At 39.5% G+C, this 16,837-nt stretch overlaps 1 protein-coding gene across 6 annotated transcripts in view; it reads left to right on the top strand.

Moving 5' to 3' along the window:
* The first annotated feature begins 4,678 nt into the window (after positions 1-4,678).
* ldb2a (LIM domain binding 2a) overlaps positions 4,679-16,837 on the top strand; it is a 48,058-nt gene continuing 35,899 nt past the window's right edge. For all 6 annotated transcript variants that reach the window (XM_085903837.1, XM_085903828.1, XM_085903820.1 and 3 more), the window contains exon 1: positions 4,679-5,025. In XM_085903837.1, coding sequence (XP_085759963.1) covers positions 4,894-5,025 — 132 coding nt within the window. In that variant the 5' untranslated portion in view covers positions 4,679-4,893. The remainder of the gene's footprint in view (positions 5,026-16,837) is intronic.

The following is a 16,837-nucleotide window of genomic DNA, read 5'->3' as shown; positions in this document are numbered from 1 at the left end:
CTTAGTCCCCACGGGGGTCGCGGGCGTGCTGGAGCCTATCCCAGCCGTCATCGGGCAGTAGGCGGGGGACACCCTGAACTGGTTGCCAGCCAATCGCAGGGCACACAGAGACGAACAACCACCCGCACTCATACCTAGAGTCTTCAATCGGCCTACCAAGCATGTTTTTGGGATGTGGGAGGAAACCGGAGTGCCCGGAAAAACCCCACGCAGGCACGGGGAGAACATGCAAACTCCACACAGGGAGGGCCGGAGATGGAATCAAACCCACAACCTCTGAACTGTGAGGCGGACGTGCTAACCAGTGCGCCACCGTGCCTTTATAATAACAATAATAATCATAATAATTATTATTATTATGATTATTATTATTACAGCCAGCAGCCAAAAGCTAAGAGGGTGAGAAGAAAAGGAGGAGGAGGAGGGAGTTGGGGGGAAAAAAATCACTCACGGCAAAATGCAAATGAGCCTGGAAGCTATTACGATGTTAATGAGATTCCACCATAGAAGAAGTTGCTGCTCCGGTATTCGGAGTATATTTCATCCATATTCGAATGTGCTGCAAACAGGCAATGCGCTACTTGCTTGTTGTTTGAACTTTCAACCCACAAGTAAAGATTTACTGTAACTATTTTTTGGCTCAGCATTTTAGCTTAGCATTAAAATCATGCTTTACTGTAATTATTTTGGTGCAATGACAGCATGAATAAATGTCAGCTGATATTTTGCCATGAACGAGTAAGCATTTACATGTTAAAATTTTTACTTTGTTTTAATAGTTATAATTATAGTTTAATAATAATAATTATAAAATAAAATGCAGCGTTGTATAACTTAGTTTATTGTGTAATTTTCTCTATACTTTCATTCTAAGAGTCTTTGTCATCTTTAAATTGTCCTTAAATGTTAATTGTACTTTGAAACACAAGTTAAAATTGGATTACTGGTAAGACTAAATAATATTTGATGTGTACAAAAGCATGTACATTAAATATTTGATGTGTACAAAAGCATGCCCGTTATACTATCGAAAAGATTTAAACCAAACCAAAGCATATTTTCAAATTGAGATTCCCCCGACATACGAAGTATCACTTCGATTATATATGTACTTCCTTGACACCAAATACGACTTACCTCGTTAGCCTAACCTTGAGCGCCATCTTGTGGTGATGCAAAGCAACAGGAAATGCAAATAGGTGAGTATGACAGGCAGGTCGACTGCACATGACGGCTAACATCAAAGACAATTAAGTCTGAGTGAACCCAACGTCAAGCATCACTTTTGATGAACGTCAAAGAAAATTTCGTTTTCAAACTCAAAAATCAAATCTACTTATATCATCGGCCACATAGAATAATTGCCCAAGTCATATTTCAATATTTTTGGAAAACAAGTAAAAACACAAATGTATATTATGTACGTATAACATATGTGTACAAGTGTATAAATGTGTACATATACTATTATTATTTGTAATCATATATTTGTTTCCCATCTCTGTGCATCCCTGTATTAACTGGCCCACAGATCAGTAAAGTTGATATGTATAATTCAAGTGATAAGTAATTTGGACACTTTCATGTCTTTTGTGAAGTAAATGTATTTGCAATAACATCTGGGATAATTTTGCTGACAACTGTGGATGATAATGGGCGGCAGAAGGGAACATAATCTCGAAGCCAATGCAGGTTCAAACCCCAAACTTTGTTTCTTGTGAGGGCACTTGAATGCTGCACAATGTACCTTTGGAGTTGAGAGTGAGGAGGAGTTGTAAAACATGGCGGCAAACACTTGTGGGTGAGAAAGGAAATGGGTCAGGACACGAACACAGACAAACCCGCTTCTCTCTCTCTGTGTTACCATGGCAACATCTCTTCCGACACTACCTGCTTTTCGCACACACAGACACACGCGCAGAACTCGGCAGCCACAGGTTTTGCACCTGAACGCATCGCTGCAGCAGCCGCCGTGCCCTCAACGCACCTTATCGTCCCGCCTGGAAAAGGTTGTCGATGCATGCTTGCTTGTGCGAGAGCACACAAAGGTTTAATTGTGATGTTCAAATTTACACAATTGCTCAGGTAAAATCTATCGACCATTTTCCTTCCAGTGAACCTAATATACAGTCGGATGGTTTTGCGAAAATTAAAGGAATATCATCCTTTATTGAACAATTTATTTTACATCATAAGTGTTGAAACAAAGATACTTGAAAAAAAGCCTCTGGTAAAACGAGAAGTAACGAATCAGTTCTTTAGTAAATGTAAATACAAAGTTTGAAATGTTCAAAAGTAAAGTTTTCTTGTCACTTATATGCAACCCCCATTTTGATACTTTGTCGTTTATCTTTTTTAATGTCCAAAAAATAAAATTCACATTACATGTCACTTGCGAGCATTAGCTCCATTTTCATGCTGTCCAACTATAATTTTGCTCATTTTTGCCAACAAAGGAACAAAAAATGCTCAATTTGCAAAAGATGATTTTTATTTTATGTTGAGATCTGCCAAGGTTTTAAAAAGTAATGAGCCTATTTATTGTGTTTTCAAACGTAGAGTAAAAGTCAAAAGACGTCTGAAAATGAATACTTTAATGAAGTCGGATACTTAAGATATCAAGTACTTATGTATGGTAATGGGAGTACTTGTATCTTTGTTACATCCCACCACTGGTTTTGAATGATAGCTAGTCTAGGTCAATTGACCCAACTTTTGGGGTTTTTCAATTAACCCAATTAAACCACTCAAACCAATTACTGTTTTAAATTCACTCATTTTCAAATATTCATGATTTTATTTTATTTTTTGCAAGGAGGGGTTGTATACATTCTAAAACATTTTTCTACTGGAATCATCTGACTATTTGGGTCCAAACAACCCAGAAATGGTTTCCATTGCAGGTTAATTATCTGACCCCAAAAGGTCATAAAAAAGGTCACACTTGTATTTTTTTTTCCTGTGCGCTAGGGCTACACACTATGATGGTTGTGTCTAGTCGTAATGATGTTATGGAATAGTTTGCTATCAGGCTGAGGATCCAAAATGACGTCAACATCCAGGTTTGGGAGAGACGACACAATGGTGTCAATATGATATGTAAATGTGTTAAAGGGGCTGCACAGTTGAACGCACGTCGTCACCACTGGTGTGGAAAAAGCGCTTGAGGCCAGTGAGCAAATCCGGTTAGAAAATGTCAATTGAAAAGGTCTTGAGATATTAAAATATGTAGTTTTTAATTAAAGCTTTATTAATAGATTTTTCAAAAGTTTTTCTTTTTTTTATGAATTACTCTAGCAGATGCCCGAGGCGTTTGGATTACAACAGTTATCTTGCTCGATACCGAATGCACACCACTCTCCCTCTTTCCGCCGTTTTGGATTAGAAGTCAGACTTTATGAATGCTCTTCATTAATTCCCAGTTTGAGTGATTTGAATGTGCGAATCAGTCTGCACGTGTTTTGTTTATTTTTAGACGTATGCTTCTTTTCATCATCATGGTCATCATCGGTTGCAATTTGACAAAAACAATTTTGGAACCCTGGAGATTTCTTAAAAGAGCCTACAATGGCAGACTTACTGAGTTTTTGGGGGGAATAGATTTTTTAGGCTTTTTTTGTGGGTCTTCTCATACCACAAAAGTTCATGTTGTTATTAAAAGTGCCTTTTTGAATCTTCACCTTGTGGAGGTATTAGCTTCATGTGTTATTATGAGTTATCAAACTTCCATCATACACTGCCCACATGAAATGACAAACACAAAACTCTCACTATTTAGGTTGCCCAATCCGACTGGTAGAGTTCAAATTTGGTAGCAAACGGACAAAATTTGTCATCGTTGAAGGACACCTGAAAATCACCCAAATGAAGATAAAATGTGCATCTCAAAACAAATTGGCAGACGTCCTGTATCTTTTTGGGCATGGCTTGTTGAGGCTTTATTTGTGGGTCTACTCATGATAGACATGCCTACCAAATTTCATTTAAACCAGGTTACAAGGTGATTCAAGTGATTACAAGGGGCATGACAGAGCCAGTTTACACCACATGCTCAGGTTGAATTCCTATAAACAGTTTCTCAAACAGTGGGGTGTCTCTCTGATGGGGGGTTTTGCAATGCTGAGCTTTCTTTTCCTGTACTATAATAAAGTGTAATTACACATCCGCAGCGTTAGGTGGCAGTGACGCTCTGATTGTCAGTGTGTGCAGGGAGAATAAGTCATTTTATTAGCCATTCAGAAGATATACTTTTGGTTTTTCTTGAATGTTAAGGATACAATTTGATGCAGAAGTGTACTGATCACAATTTTATCAAAAAACAATACTATTTATAAGTCAGTGGAGAGTTGGGGGTGTTGGTCGCAAATTGTTTTCTTCCTAGGGGGATGTGTAACAGAATAAGTGAGAAGCTCTATTGTGATCAAATTGTCAGCAAACGCGTTCCCCACCTACAGTTGAGTAAAGAAACGACTGGGAATAAAACAAGTTTTTGCCCGTCCCCCAACCAAAAAGGCGCACGTGAACTTTGTAGGAGTGCAAAAAAAGTCGAGAGGAAATCTTCTCCAATTTGGATGGGGGGCGGGGGGTGGTGGATTTTTTTGCAGGAAACGCCCCCTCCCCCCCCCCCCTCACTTCCTCCTCCACATCTGCCTCCTCCCCCCTCGCTCTCTTCCTCCTCCTCGTCCTCTTCCTCGTGTGAGCAGCGCTGCCAAGTTGCAGAGTGCTGCTCAGCCTCGACCGCGCGGCTGCCGCTTGACGCCGGGGGTCCCTGCAGAGGAGCGCCCGCCTGCCCGCCAGCCTCCATGTGCGTGTCCGCTGCGTGCTGAGATCGCGCCTGTCCCCCCTCCCTTACCCCCTTTCCCCCCTCCATCAAAACGAAGCACGGAACTGACCATGTCCAATCCTAACCACGACCCCTTTTACTCGTCCCCCTTCGGACCCTTCTACCGGAGACACTCGCCCTACATAGTGCAGCCCGAGTACCGGATCTATGAGATGAACAAGCGGCTCCAGACGCGCACCGAGGTGAGTGAGCCGCCGTGCCCGGCCAGCGAGCTGCATGCCACGGCTTGGCGTTGGAGCGCGGTAACGGTGCTCTGCAGATGTCCGGAGAAGTCAAAGTGCGATGTCAAAAGTGACGCTGGAGTGCTGCGTTCACGTACCCAATTAGTTGACTCAATGAGTTGGCTTCACCTGGATTTGCCAATTGCGTATTTATGCGCAGCAGCACTAGTTTCCGTCATTTGTAAAGTTTTTGAACCAAAGTCGACTGTGGACTTTTGATGTATTTTGACAATTTAAGGCAAGAATTCAGATTCATAGTTTTATTAGATTAGGTGAGAGACGCGTTCAGGTACCTAATTAGGATGAAGAGGTACCTGAATTAGGTGAATAAAATATGTTTTGTATGGATTCTCTGAACCCATAATACGTCTTTCCCCATCTATAAACTTTAAGCTTTTTAAAACGTTTTTTTTTTGTTTTTCACGGAAATCATTGTTTGTATTTCAATGCACAGATCCCGAGCAGCCTAGTGGATATTAATCCACGGGAATGTGATTCTCAATTAGATTCAAGATGTACCTAAAATAGTGGTTGTAGTGGGGTGGGGGGAGACTTAAAAAAAAAAAAAAAAAGGTTTTGTTTGGACTGTGCACCAAACAAGTTTTCTGTACCAGCTTTTTAAAAACGGTGTAAATGATTTTGTTAGTAGTTGACTTCAGAGTTCATGCTGCATCTTCATAATAAAGGCAGCAATTTTGCGTTTATTCTTCTATGGGGGGGGGAATTGATGCATTCACATACCCAATTGGATTCGAAATACACTAAGACGTTTTGGGGATCATTTGTTTTTTTTATAGCAATATGCAGTAATATTAGTTTTTCCACATTAGCTTCTGAAAGAACTGTAAAAGACTTGTTGTGTTTTCAAAGTGAAAGGCAGTAAACACAAGGTGATCATTTTATGGGGAAGTTATGATGGGTTCAAGTACCCTGAATTAGGTTTTTAAGCTTTGATGTGTTTGGCCTCTCGTTCCAGATTTACTATTTGTGTTACTCATCAAGTAAGTTTTTCTCCTAGGAGTTCACCTTTTTAAACTGTGTAAAAAAAAGAATTCTACCCCATTTTAAGACAGAAATCCCCAGTTTGAAGTTTCACAGTGGGAAATGATTCTTTCAAGTAGCCAATTAGATTCAAAATGCAGCTGAACGAGGCCAAGCCACTTTTTTTCTATTGAGATTTGTTTTGTTTGTACTCTGACACCACTAGATGTAGTCGTTGGCCTATGCAGTTTTCTTTTATGATGATGGTATTTTTCTGTATGGAAAAGGGATGGATGGATGGATGGATGGAAAATTGTCTTCTTTGATCAATTCTATGTTGATAGTGTTGCAAATTACATGCAACCTTTCATACTATTTCCCCCAATATGTCTATATTTACAAGAATCTACACACTGTGTATACAGTTTTTTAACTCTGGAACTTTCTGCTATTATTGTATAATTTACTCCAGAAACCACACTGTATTTTCACATTTTAAGGCAGTAATCCACTTTTAGTTTTATTGGGATGACGGGACATAGTAAGGTTGATGTACCCAATTAAAGAATGATACACCTGAATTTGGTGAAAGTATGTTTTTTATTTTTGCACTCTCCTTCAGTGTAGTTAGTATTTTTCAGTTTTCTTTTTAGGTTTTCTATAATAATTCAGATTATTTACAGTTTTTTTTTAAATTGCAGTGATTTACTCATACTATGTTGTTTACTGAAGGAATCCACATGTATGTTCATATTTGAAGGTATTGTTGTGTGCAGGAATCCTAAACTCTAGTTGAATGTAACAATGTAATTGTATAATGCATTCAAGTGTCCAATTAGTTTCATTCAAGATGAATCTCACCACATTTTAATAATTTTCAGCAATGATTGGCAAATGTTTAAAATACTCTGATGCTAGTTTGAACAAAAATTATGACTGTGCTTAAATATAAGAAAATTTAAGCCTTTGCTGAAAGATTCAATTCAAATTAAAGTACATTGCACCTAAAAGTATGAATTTGTACCTAAATAAACAAACATTTCAAAAATAATCATTGTACTTAAAAGTTAAATACAGCCAAATTGCATGTAACCACCAATGTACTGTAATAGATTGAATGAATAAATAAATAAATAAATAAATAAATAAATAAATAAATATAAAATAAAACTCCTGTGTGGAGTTTGCATGTTCTCCCCAAGCCCGCGTGGGTTTTCTCCGGGCACTCCGGTTTCTTCCCACATCCCAAATACATGCTTGGTAGGCCGATGAAGCACTCCAAATTGCCCCTAGGTGTGAGTGCGAGTGCGGATGGTTGTTCGTCTCTGTGTGCCCTGCGATTGGCTGGCAACCGGTTCAGGGTGTCCCCCGCCTGCTGCTCGATGACGGCTGGGATAGGCTCCGGCAAGCGGTTCAGAAAATGGATGGATGGATAAATAAATAAATAAATAAATAAATAAATTTCTTATAACTGTAAGTATACTTTGAACAATTCAGTGTTTCTTTTGTTTACCACTAGAGGGAGTTGTGTGCAGAAGTCCTGAATTTCAATATTGTAAGGACCGCAATTTATAAAGTGGTGAGTATGATGCGTTCAAGTACCCAATTAGTCACCTCGCATCTGAGTTAAGATGGAATTTATTTGACTCCATTCAAGTATTTTGCACAATTTCTTTCTCACAATGTACAATTAAAAGGCACATTCCCCACATGCAGTGTCTTCATTTGCATGTATTTCTATACAAAACTGCATGTTTCATATATTTTTGCCCTCTTTTAAACCAAACAAACCACAACCTCATGCAGAACAACTTTTTTCATGCACCCTTTGTTAATTCCGAATGATGCCTTTAGTTTATGAAACACTTTGCCCATGATTTGTCAACCTTTTCCTTATTCAATTAAGAGCGACTGTCAATAAATGTGCAGATAAAGTTCGTTAATGCCCAATGAAAGACAATGAGTAAATTTAATTTATAAGCCTTCCGTATGTATAATTTTCATTATGGTTGCAGTTGAAAGATATTTGCTTATGGTACCTTTTTTTGTTGTAAACTCAATTTTAAAGCCAGGCAGCAGCAGCTTGCAGATGGTGACTTTTTTTTTTTTTTTCCCCCTTAAGAGGAACTTAAAGCCAAGCGAGGCGGCGCGTTGTAGCCGTGTGATGCATTATTCATATATATCGCAGAGCGCTCAGTCCGAGCAGCCCCCCTAACTCCCACCCCCTTCCCGCTAGACCCCCCCGCACCAACCTAGTACACGCATACGCCATAAAACACGCTTGTGTGTGTGGACAGTCTGAGATATATGTAGAAATCCTGCCTTTACAAAGGTAATAATGCAGAGTTTTTGATTTTGACTGACACCTGTCAGAAAATGCCTTTTCCAAATAAACGCCTCGCTTTTACCATCATTGAAAAAAAAGTGGCAGATGTTAAATAACCTGGCTCTTGGACACTAATTGTGTCTATGAGCCCCCTGCTGACTTAAACGAACACTTTTTCTGGGCATGTTTCATTCCTCTTTCACGTCATCTTTTTGGACAAAATTGAAACACAGAAAACCTGTGCGAAATTGGATCTCAATGGTGCAGCAACACACGTAGACAGATACTTCCATTATATTCATATTCTTCTGCGAAAAAATGACTGCACTTACTGAGTCACTTACATTAGTTATGAAAGTCGTCCTCATGTGTCTGTGTGAGTGTATTGTACTGCCCCCGTTGGCCATCAGAAGGAACTGCAATGAATTAATAACGTACAAACTAAGATGATGAATGCCAACTGTTTTTGCATTCTATTTAATTTATTATGTTGTGTATGTTTTTATGTCTGTGCCACTACATGTTTTTAGTGCAATACCGGTCTAAATCCAAACAAGCCATCAAAACCTGACCGTTTTGTTAAAGATGCAAACAAATATTTTGTTTATGTACTGCCAGGTCAGCTTTGCAAATGAGATTCAGTTTTGTGAATAAGGAGTTTGGAGTTTAGGAGTTTGCATGTTCTCCCCCTGCCTGCGTGGGTTTTCTCCAGATGCTCCGATTTCCTCCCACATTCTAAAAATATGCATAGGCGGCCGGTTGACCACTCGTATTGTCTGTTAGTGTGTTTGTGAGTGCAAATGGTTGTCTATGAGCCCTGCAATTGGCTGGTGACCAGTTCAAGGTGTACCTGACCTACCACCCCAAGTCAGCTGGGATAGACTCCAGCGCACCCGCGGCCCTCGTGTGGATAAGCGGTTTGAAAGATGAATGAATGAATAAATGAATGAATGAATGAATGAATGAATGAATGAATGAATGGGAAAAAAAAGTTGCTGAATAATGGACTATTGGCTAAAGTGTCAAGTGTGGAACTAAACTTAGTTCTCACTAGTTCCATTAATTTGGTTCATTGATGCTATCATTCACACGCTGACAAGCGTTATCTGCTGAGCCCATTTGAACTCTGTTGTCCAGAACAACAACACATAAATGGTCGGTCAGTTGAATTGATCGCATTGCGTCTCCACTATGATGTCGATGGCACATATTTGTACACTCAGTCTGCTCTTTTGTTGATATTATTTTTCTCTTACAGATTTTGTTGTTCTTTGTTGTCCTTCATTGGATTGTGTCTTAATAATGTTATTTTATTGTAGTTACCTTTTGATATATAAATAAAATTACAATAATATTTTAAGTCGTATTAAATAAAATATATTTAAATATATTTAAAATAATATTTAACTTGTATTAAATAAAACATTTGTATTTAATTCATTTGATAATTTTGTGGTATGATAGTAAAATTAATATTGCTTTACAATAAGATAAATTGTCAAATATTGTGTCCCCTTGGTAGCATTTTAAAACTAAAATTTAATTGTTCATTTAAAAGTGGTAAAATAATACTCTTTGCTTCATGATGATTATTTTTACAGTAATTATTTCCATTCTCTATTTCGATAAATTACATTTTTATAAAACTAAATCCATTTCCATTGTATTTTATTCCATTTCAAATGTCTTTAAAAAAAACGAAAATGAATCATTTATTATTTAACTAAATTATTAATTCAACATAAGATAGTCTTTTTCCTTTATTGTGTTTTTAAGAAAACTAGTGCAAATGTTTAATTGATGTTTACATTTTTTGATTTGAGTCAAATCTGAAATTTTTATTAAATACAATGATAATTATATTTAGCATTCAAAAACACAGCTAAAAGTGAATAACTTGTCAAACAACCTTTCTCTTTTTTAAATTATTTTTGGTTCGGTTTCTTTTCTTGTAGAAAGCAACACAACTTTATAGGTTGTTTTCCAAACCATTTATTTCACCAATTGTTTTGGCTTAAACAAGTAACCCCAAAAGTCCATTCATTTTCACATTACTCAATTGTATTTTTTTTTTGTGACCCACCTGAGCTGATTTCTTTCCTGGCCAGCAGACCACTGAAGCAAAACATCTAACTTGTTAGCTATTCTGTCATCTTTGGAGCATCTCTAACCGGAGAAGGTGACCGACCTCAGCGCAACGCCACCTTGTATGAAAGTCAACTCAACCACACACGCACACCCCCCTCAGCCCCTTGCCCCCCTCCCCTGATAGAAACCCTCCCATTTGTCTTATTCATGAGCAAGCGTTTGAACGCACTCGGCTGGCGCGCACACTCAAGGACTTGACATTTGGAGGAGACTCTCATTCGCTCCCGAGAGAACGCCATCGTCTCGGCGAGTATGGTTGGCGTCACCACCATGTGTCGTTTGTTGCGCGTTTTGCCTAAACGCCTTTATCCACATCTCCCAATGAATGCTTGTTATTGAGTTAACATGTACACCAAGAGAAATCCTTCATTAGGACCTTGTCGAGATTAGTTATTAGCATTTTAGGACAAGCTTTCAGATTTTGCCGCCATGCTTCGCCTGAAGACTATGACAAATAAGTTTAAGCTTGCAGTCAGCCATCAATTTGCTAGTTGAAAATTGGACAAATTCTAGGAAAATTGGTCTTTGCTTTTGCAATTTTCAAATTGACCCAATAATAACCACCAAACCAAAATGGCAGACTTCCTGTGTCTTTTTGGGGCAAAGCTTCATGAGACATTTTGTGCATCTACTCATGCCTACCAAATTTTATATTGGCTTTGTGGGCTGATTTTTGTTGTTCTTACTTTTCGAATTTCAAAACAATCCTAAAATGTTGGCTTCAAACCAAAGTGGTTGATTTCTTTGTCTTTCCGGGCATGACTTCATGGACTTTTTTGTGGGTCTACTCGTAATTGACATGACTACCAAACTTTATTTTACTAGGTGAAACCAGCATGGGGAGGGGGGCTGAATTTTGCTGAATTTTTTGAAGAAAGAAGAAATCAAACATTCTTATTCCAGAGTGGGACACATTCAGTCATTTCAAGCGGCGATTGGAAAAGCTCACATGGAAATGAAAAGAGCAAAAAGCCAAAGTGTCGGGCTCCTGTCGGGATTGACCCTCCAACCCCAACGACTTAAGGGCTTGCGGCCCTATGATGACAGCGGCCGTGTTTCCATCGTCGTCTTATTACTGACTGCTTATTACTTGCCGTCTGTACTGCCGCACACCACCTCCACCTCCACTATCCCATTACCTTCGTTTTAGACTACCGCGACCCCGCCGCGACCCACGAAAATCTTAAACGGGGCTTTGATGTGGCTTTGATGCGACGCCGCGACGTTGTTGTTTCTCTCTCTGCGCTGATTTACGGGGTGAATTTGACACTTAAGCGTATGCAAATGAGGCAGTGGATTAGCATTCAGAGGAGGAGCTTGCTGCGACCTCCACCGCACTAAGACCATTAGCATAGAGGGTATTAATATGCAGCACGAGCACAATAACGCTGTAAGTAATACAGGAAGACAAAAACCTCGGGGGTTTCGTTGAGGTTTTTTTCAGGAGGGGGCGCTGTTGTGACACATCGCTCTGACTCTGAATTAGCCATTATTAGTGGGGCAACTACAAAAATGATAACGACCCTGTGTATGGATGTGAACGACGAGCTCTACATAAATATTGATTGTGGTGTGATGCATGTCTTTGGAAGGAGGCAGGAAACTGAAGTACCCGGAAGAAACCCACACAGGCACAGGGAGAACATGCAAACTGTACTTTACTAGTTAATATACAACAAATAAGTATATTAATCAGATATCAGAGATGTGAGTGTGATCAAAATCAACCCATTGTGCTAAATGCTGAAATGCTCGCCCTCAGTGGGCTCAAATTGATCCGACTGTATTGAAACTTCCTCGTCATATTGCCACCTTTATTATTCTGCATTCAAACGAGCCACCTGACTCGTCGTCTGGCACTTCTGCAAAGTGTTCATTACGATCAAATCCCTTGTTCCTGTCATGGCTAGAAGTGGATGTGCCCCCCCCTTGCCCTCCCACAAGTGTCACATTGACACCAATAGGGCTTACAATGTGGGGTCAAGCTGAACTGGAAGGATTAAGGTGGACTGTCGAGAGAGCATAAAATGTCCCCCCCTGAGATCATCTACATCAAGTAGGGAATAAACGCCTCCCACAAAATGACACCTAGTAACTCTAACCTCAAGTCATTGTCATGGACATTAAAGTGTTAAGTGCTGAGTCTATTTAGTGTCTGTCAGCAACTAAAACAGTACTTTGGTAGAGATATTAAAATTTAAAACGTGAGCAAATTAACGGAATAATAGCTGACACAACAATTCAAAATTTATTGAAATAGAAATTTGAAAAAAAATGACGTTTAAGGCTTTTTGAACACTTAGGTACCATGTTGGCATAATAATTGCAGATGACACAAAGTGCATCTATGTTGTTGTTGTTGTTGTTTTTTAAACGATACTTATAATTCTTTCGTAGTGTGGTATTGTGATAGCTTTTTTTACTATCTGTGTATATAGCTGATCATAGCATCACTACTCTGTGTCAGTCACCTTTGAGGATATTTCCAGAGTAGGATGGCGACAAAAAGTCCTAAAAAGCAGCAGGATGCTCACACAATAGATGCACCTTTTTCCGTTCCCGCTCCGACAGTCTTCTGGTATCAATCCGATAACACGCCAGACGTCGGGCTAGGTCCTGGTGTAAATGTATGTATTGTAGTTATTTACTTAACTTTTTTGCATACACGTCCTGATTGCGAGAATAAGCCATGCAAGACCCCAACACCCCTTAGGAAAATAGCTGGAAACTGCTATGTGGTGGGATGCTTTACATTCCCAACATGCTAGCCAGAACTAACTTCAGTAAGCTGATTAGCAGGAGAAAAGTAGATTTTATTCATCTTCTACCCACGCATAGAGCTAGCTGCTGGAGATTTAGTTGGAACCCAGTAGCCACCCCAACCACACCACCCAACCCCCAAATCCGCACCCCACTTCACATGTTGTCATGTAAAATATTTAACCAGATGATATTTCATCATTAAAAAAAAAAAAAGCAGCTTTAGGTTAGTTAGCATTCGGCTTGCACTTTCCGCATGTTTCATCATTTTGCAGATATTCTCTGTGGAGATGAACTCGCTTGAACTCTTCTGCATAAAAACAGGGGGCAGAATATGGCTGCTGACGACTTTTTATTCTCCTCCTGTGCGTCTATTTATTTTGGAGCTCACACTTGGAACACTTAATGAGCGTGAGGTCCCCAAAACAGTTTTATTTTTATGTCTAATTTCTCCTTATGACAGAAAGAAGATGTTTCTCCTAATGACAGAAATGACAAAGATTCATTTTGTGGTCATGTCAAACTTCCCCGGTTGCTTATTGCCAGGCAGTGGTAGTTGTTTGTGTCAAATTTGCACGGTTGCTTGCTGCTTGGCGGAATTGATTTGTGGTCCTGTCAAAATTCTGTGCATTTGCTCGTTTCTAGGAAGAAGTTGTTTTGTGAAAACCTTAGTGACCATGTTGAACTTGCTCGTTTGATCAATGCTAGGCAGAATTTACTGGGCAAAAATCACTGGTGTTTATGGAAAGTTAAGTGCTTGGTGGCTTGTTGCTAGGCGGATATTATTTGGTGAGATCATTGGGGCCCATGTGAAACGTTTGCGCATTCACTTGTTGCAGGGTGGAATTTGCTGGGCGAAATCGCTCGTGTTTCAGGCAAACTAGCCTGGTGGATTGCTGCTAGGTGGAAATACCTGTCTAAAACCATTAGCGTCCATGTCAAACGTCTGCGCGTTCAGTTCTTACGAGGCTGAAATCATTAGCAACCGTGTCAAACGTCTGTGCTGTCTTGTGTTGCTCGGTGGAATTCGCAGTGCAAAATCAACCCTGTTCACGGAAAACTAGTGCAGTGGCTATTGCTCGGCAGAACTTGTTGGCCCAAATCATTTGTGGTCATGACAAACTAGCAAGATTGTTAGCATGCAGAATTCAATGAGCAAAATCATTTGTGGTCATGTCAAACTTTTCATTTGGCCAAAGTGGACATTTCAAACTTTTAGGTGTCCACTTTTTTGTAGGTAGAGTGGTCATTATGTTCACAGAATTCAGTTTTTTTCTGAAGTCACGTGTTTCTTGGCAGAATTAGATTGGCAACGGAATTGAGGTATTGTCTATTTTTGGGGGGATGTTTATTTGGTGTCAGTCAGAAATCATCAGGAAAAATAATTTGTTGTCATAATGTTTGCATAGTTACCCAATACGAGGCAATTTTTTGTTGGCTCTGCTACACCACATATCACACAAAGAACAGGGAGATTCAGTCGGAATGAATGCACTACTAAGGACGTGATGGTTCTTTCCATATTGTTGTGTGCGATCATGTTTATGTTACGACTTTCAGGTGAAAGTCAGCCTTTTCAAGGGCAAAGCATTTTTTTTTTCCTGCATTAATTTAGCTTCATTTGCATAATGCACAACTGCCTGTGGTGGCTGCTGTGCTTCGACCAACTACAGCAACATTTTGGGGGCAAAAGGGTTAAAACTCGCTTAACATCTGGACATGATTAAAGCACCGGGCAGTGAAAACATAGCAGTTTCAGGCCCACCGAATGGACGCACAGTGGTTCTTAAAACATGAATTGTCATATTCAAATCTCACTTTTGATGTGTTACTGTTCATTTTTGCCTTCCTTATTTAGGGTGAGATGTGGAACCTATCAGGAGTGAGCAGGATTGTTATAAATTGCTGTGTTATACGTAATTAGCACATTGTGGGAGATCGAGAAATATGCAATGTGATTAATCATACTTGAGATATAAATAAGTCTTGCTGTTTTTGCTTCTTGAAATAGTGCAACAAAAAGTCAGGTGCAAACAAGTACACATTGGGAGGCCTGGATAAAACCGGCACAACCAGAGGTGGTGGGGTGAACATTTTTCTAGCAATTCTGTAGCAAATTTGTGTTGCAATTAAATCAATTCATTTTTTTAGCTTCTGGATGAGCATGGCGGTCACAAGACAAAGTCACATCAACAATAAGAAAATCCCTCTCGACTGCATGCGGGTCATTTCAGTCCACTGTTAAAATTGGCCTTTCCCTGAGCCCGTAAACACACAGGTGTGATGTCCCAAGTTATGACATAACTATCTCCAGCCATGGTTTAATTTGAGTGCTTGCTTGATAATTCATTGTATCGTCATCTTCCGTGTTTTCATTTACCATTGTCGTTTTTGCACCTTGAACAACAACATTCACGTATGATTTTCCTATATGGTTTATATCTGGTTTTCTTATTTGCCAAAATTACTGGGGGTTTTTTGGTGACTCCAGAGTTGAATAGATGACCTGCATGTGTTTTCTTTAAAGACCATCAGATAGAGGCTGACTTGCAAAACAATCTTTCTACATGTCGTTTAATGATCCCATATGTGGCGTATAACCCGAGGCTCTCGAGTCTCAGTCAAACTTGCTTTTCACCCGTCGCTTTGCTGCACTCTAACTGGGAGCCAAACGGGCTTTCAGAAAATCTTTCTCAGAGATCACGGCCCTTGAAAACGCCCACACTACTCTCTTGAAAGAGGCTGTAAGCAATCGCAAGGAATAAAAATATTCACGTAGACTAATGAAAGCTAACAGGTAAAATGGTATCTTATTTATCAACTCTGAGACCGTATACCAATGCAAACAAGGACTAATAAAATAGAGTTATCAAGTGAATTAAGCTTATCAAAAGGTTACTTTTTGCTTTGAGTTGATCCTGCTTGGGTTCTGGATATGGCTTGAACGAATGTGTTGGGTATACTCATGATTTATTCAGTATTTTTAAACATAAACAATGACTTCTCCGTTACAGTACGTATTAGGAGCATGTGAATTCTGCCGAGCGGGTTCACTCTCTCCAGTTGGCGGGCGTGTGTGCCTGATTTGTAGCATATGACAACAAACACGGTCACGGCACGCGACTCGTCAGGGAGGCTGAAGGCGTGAATGAAGGGAGGATGTTGTCTGTCAGCCAGCTGCAGGGAGGCGAGCGGCGCCGCTCACCTCAGCACGTTAAGGCCGCGGGGATCTTGCACTGAGCTAAATGGATCATTTACAAATGACCGTGTTGGTTTGATGACAGCAGCTGGCCTTAGGGGGGTGCTGTAGTTGTAGATCAGAATTTGTACCCTCCAAAATGTTACAAGGCCATTTATTTATTTATTTATTTATTTATTTAAATTTGTACATACCTTTAGTCCATACATTTAATTTGAAAATTTCCCCCCAAAAATGGATGGTCACTAACACACGTTTAAACACATTTGTCAACAATAATTGAGAAAAGTAGGCCTCTTTTGTGCACATAGAAAAAGTTTGGCTCGTGAAAAAATATATTTTTATATTTTTTTCAGTGC

This window comes from Syngnathus leptorhynchus, chromosome 2 (assembly GCF_054491065.1).
Source record: "Syngnathus leptorhynchus isolate UIUO chromosome 2, UIUO_Slep, whole genome shotgun sequence".
Classification (NCBI taxonomy): Eukaryota; Metazoa; Chordata; class Actinopteri; order Syngnathiformes; family Syngnathidae; genus Syngnathus; species Syngnathus leptorhynchus.
Note: the sequence above shows the minus strand (reverse complement) of the source record. Positions and strands in the feature narration are given on the sequence as shown.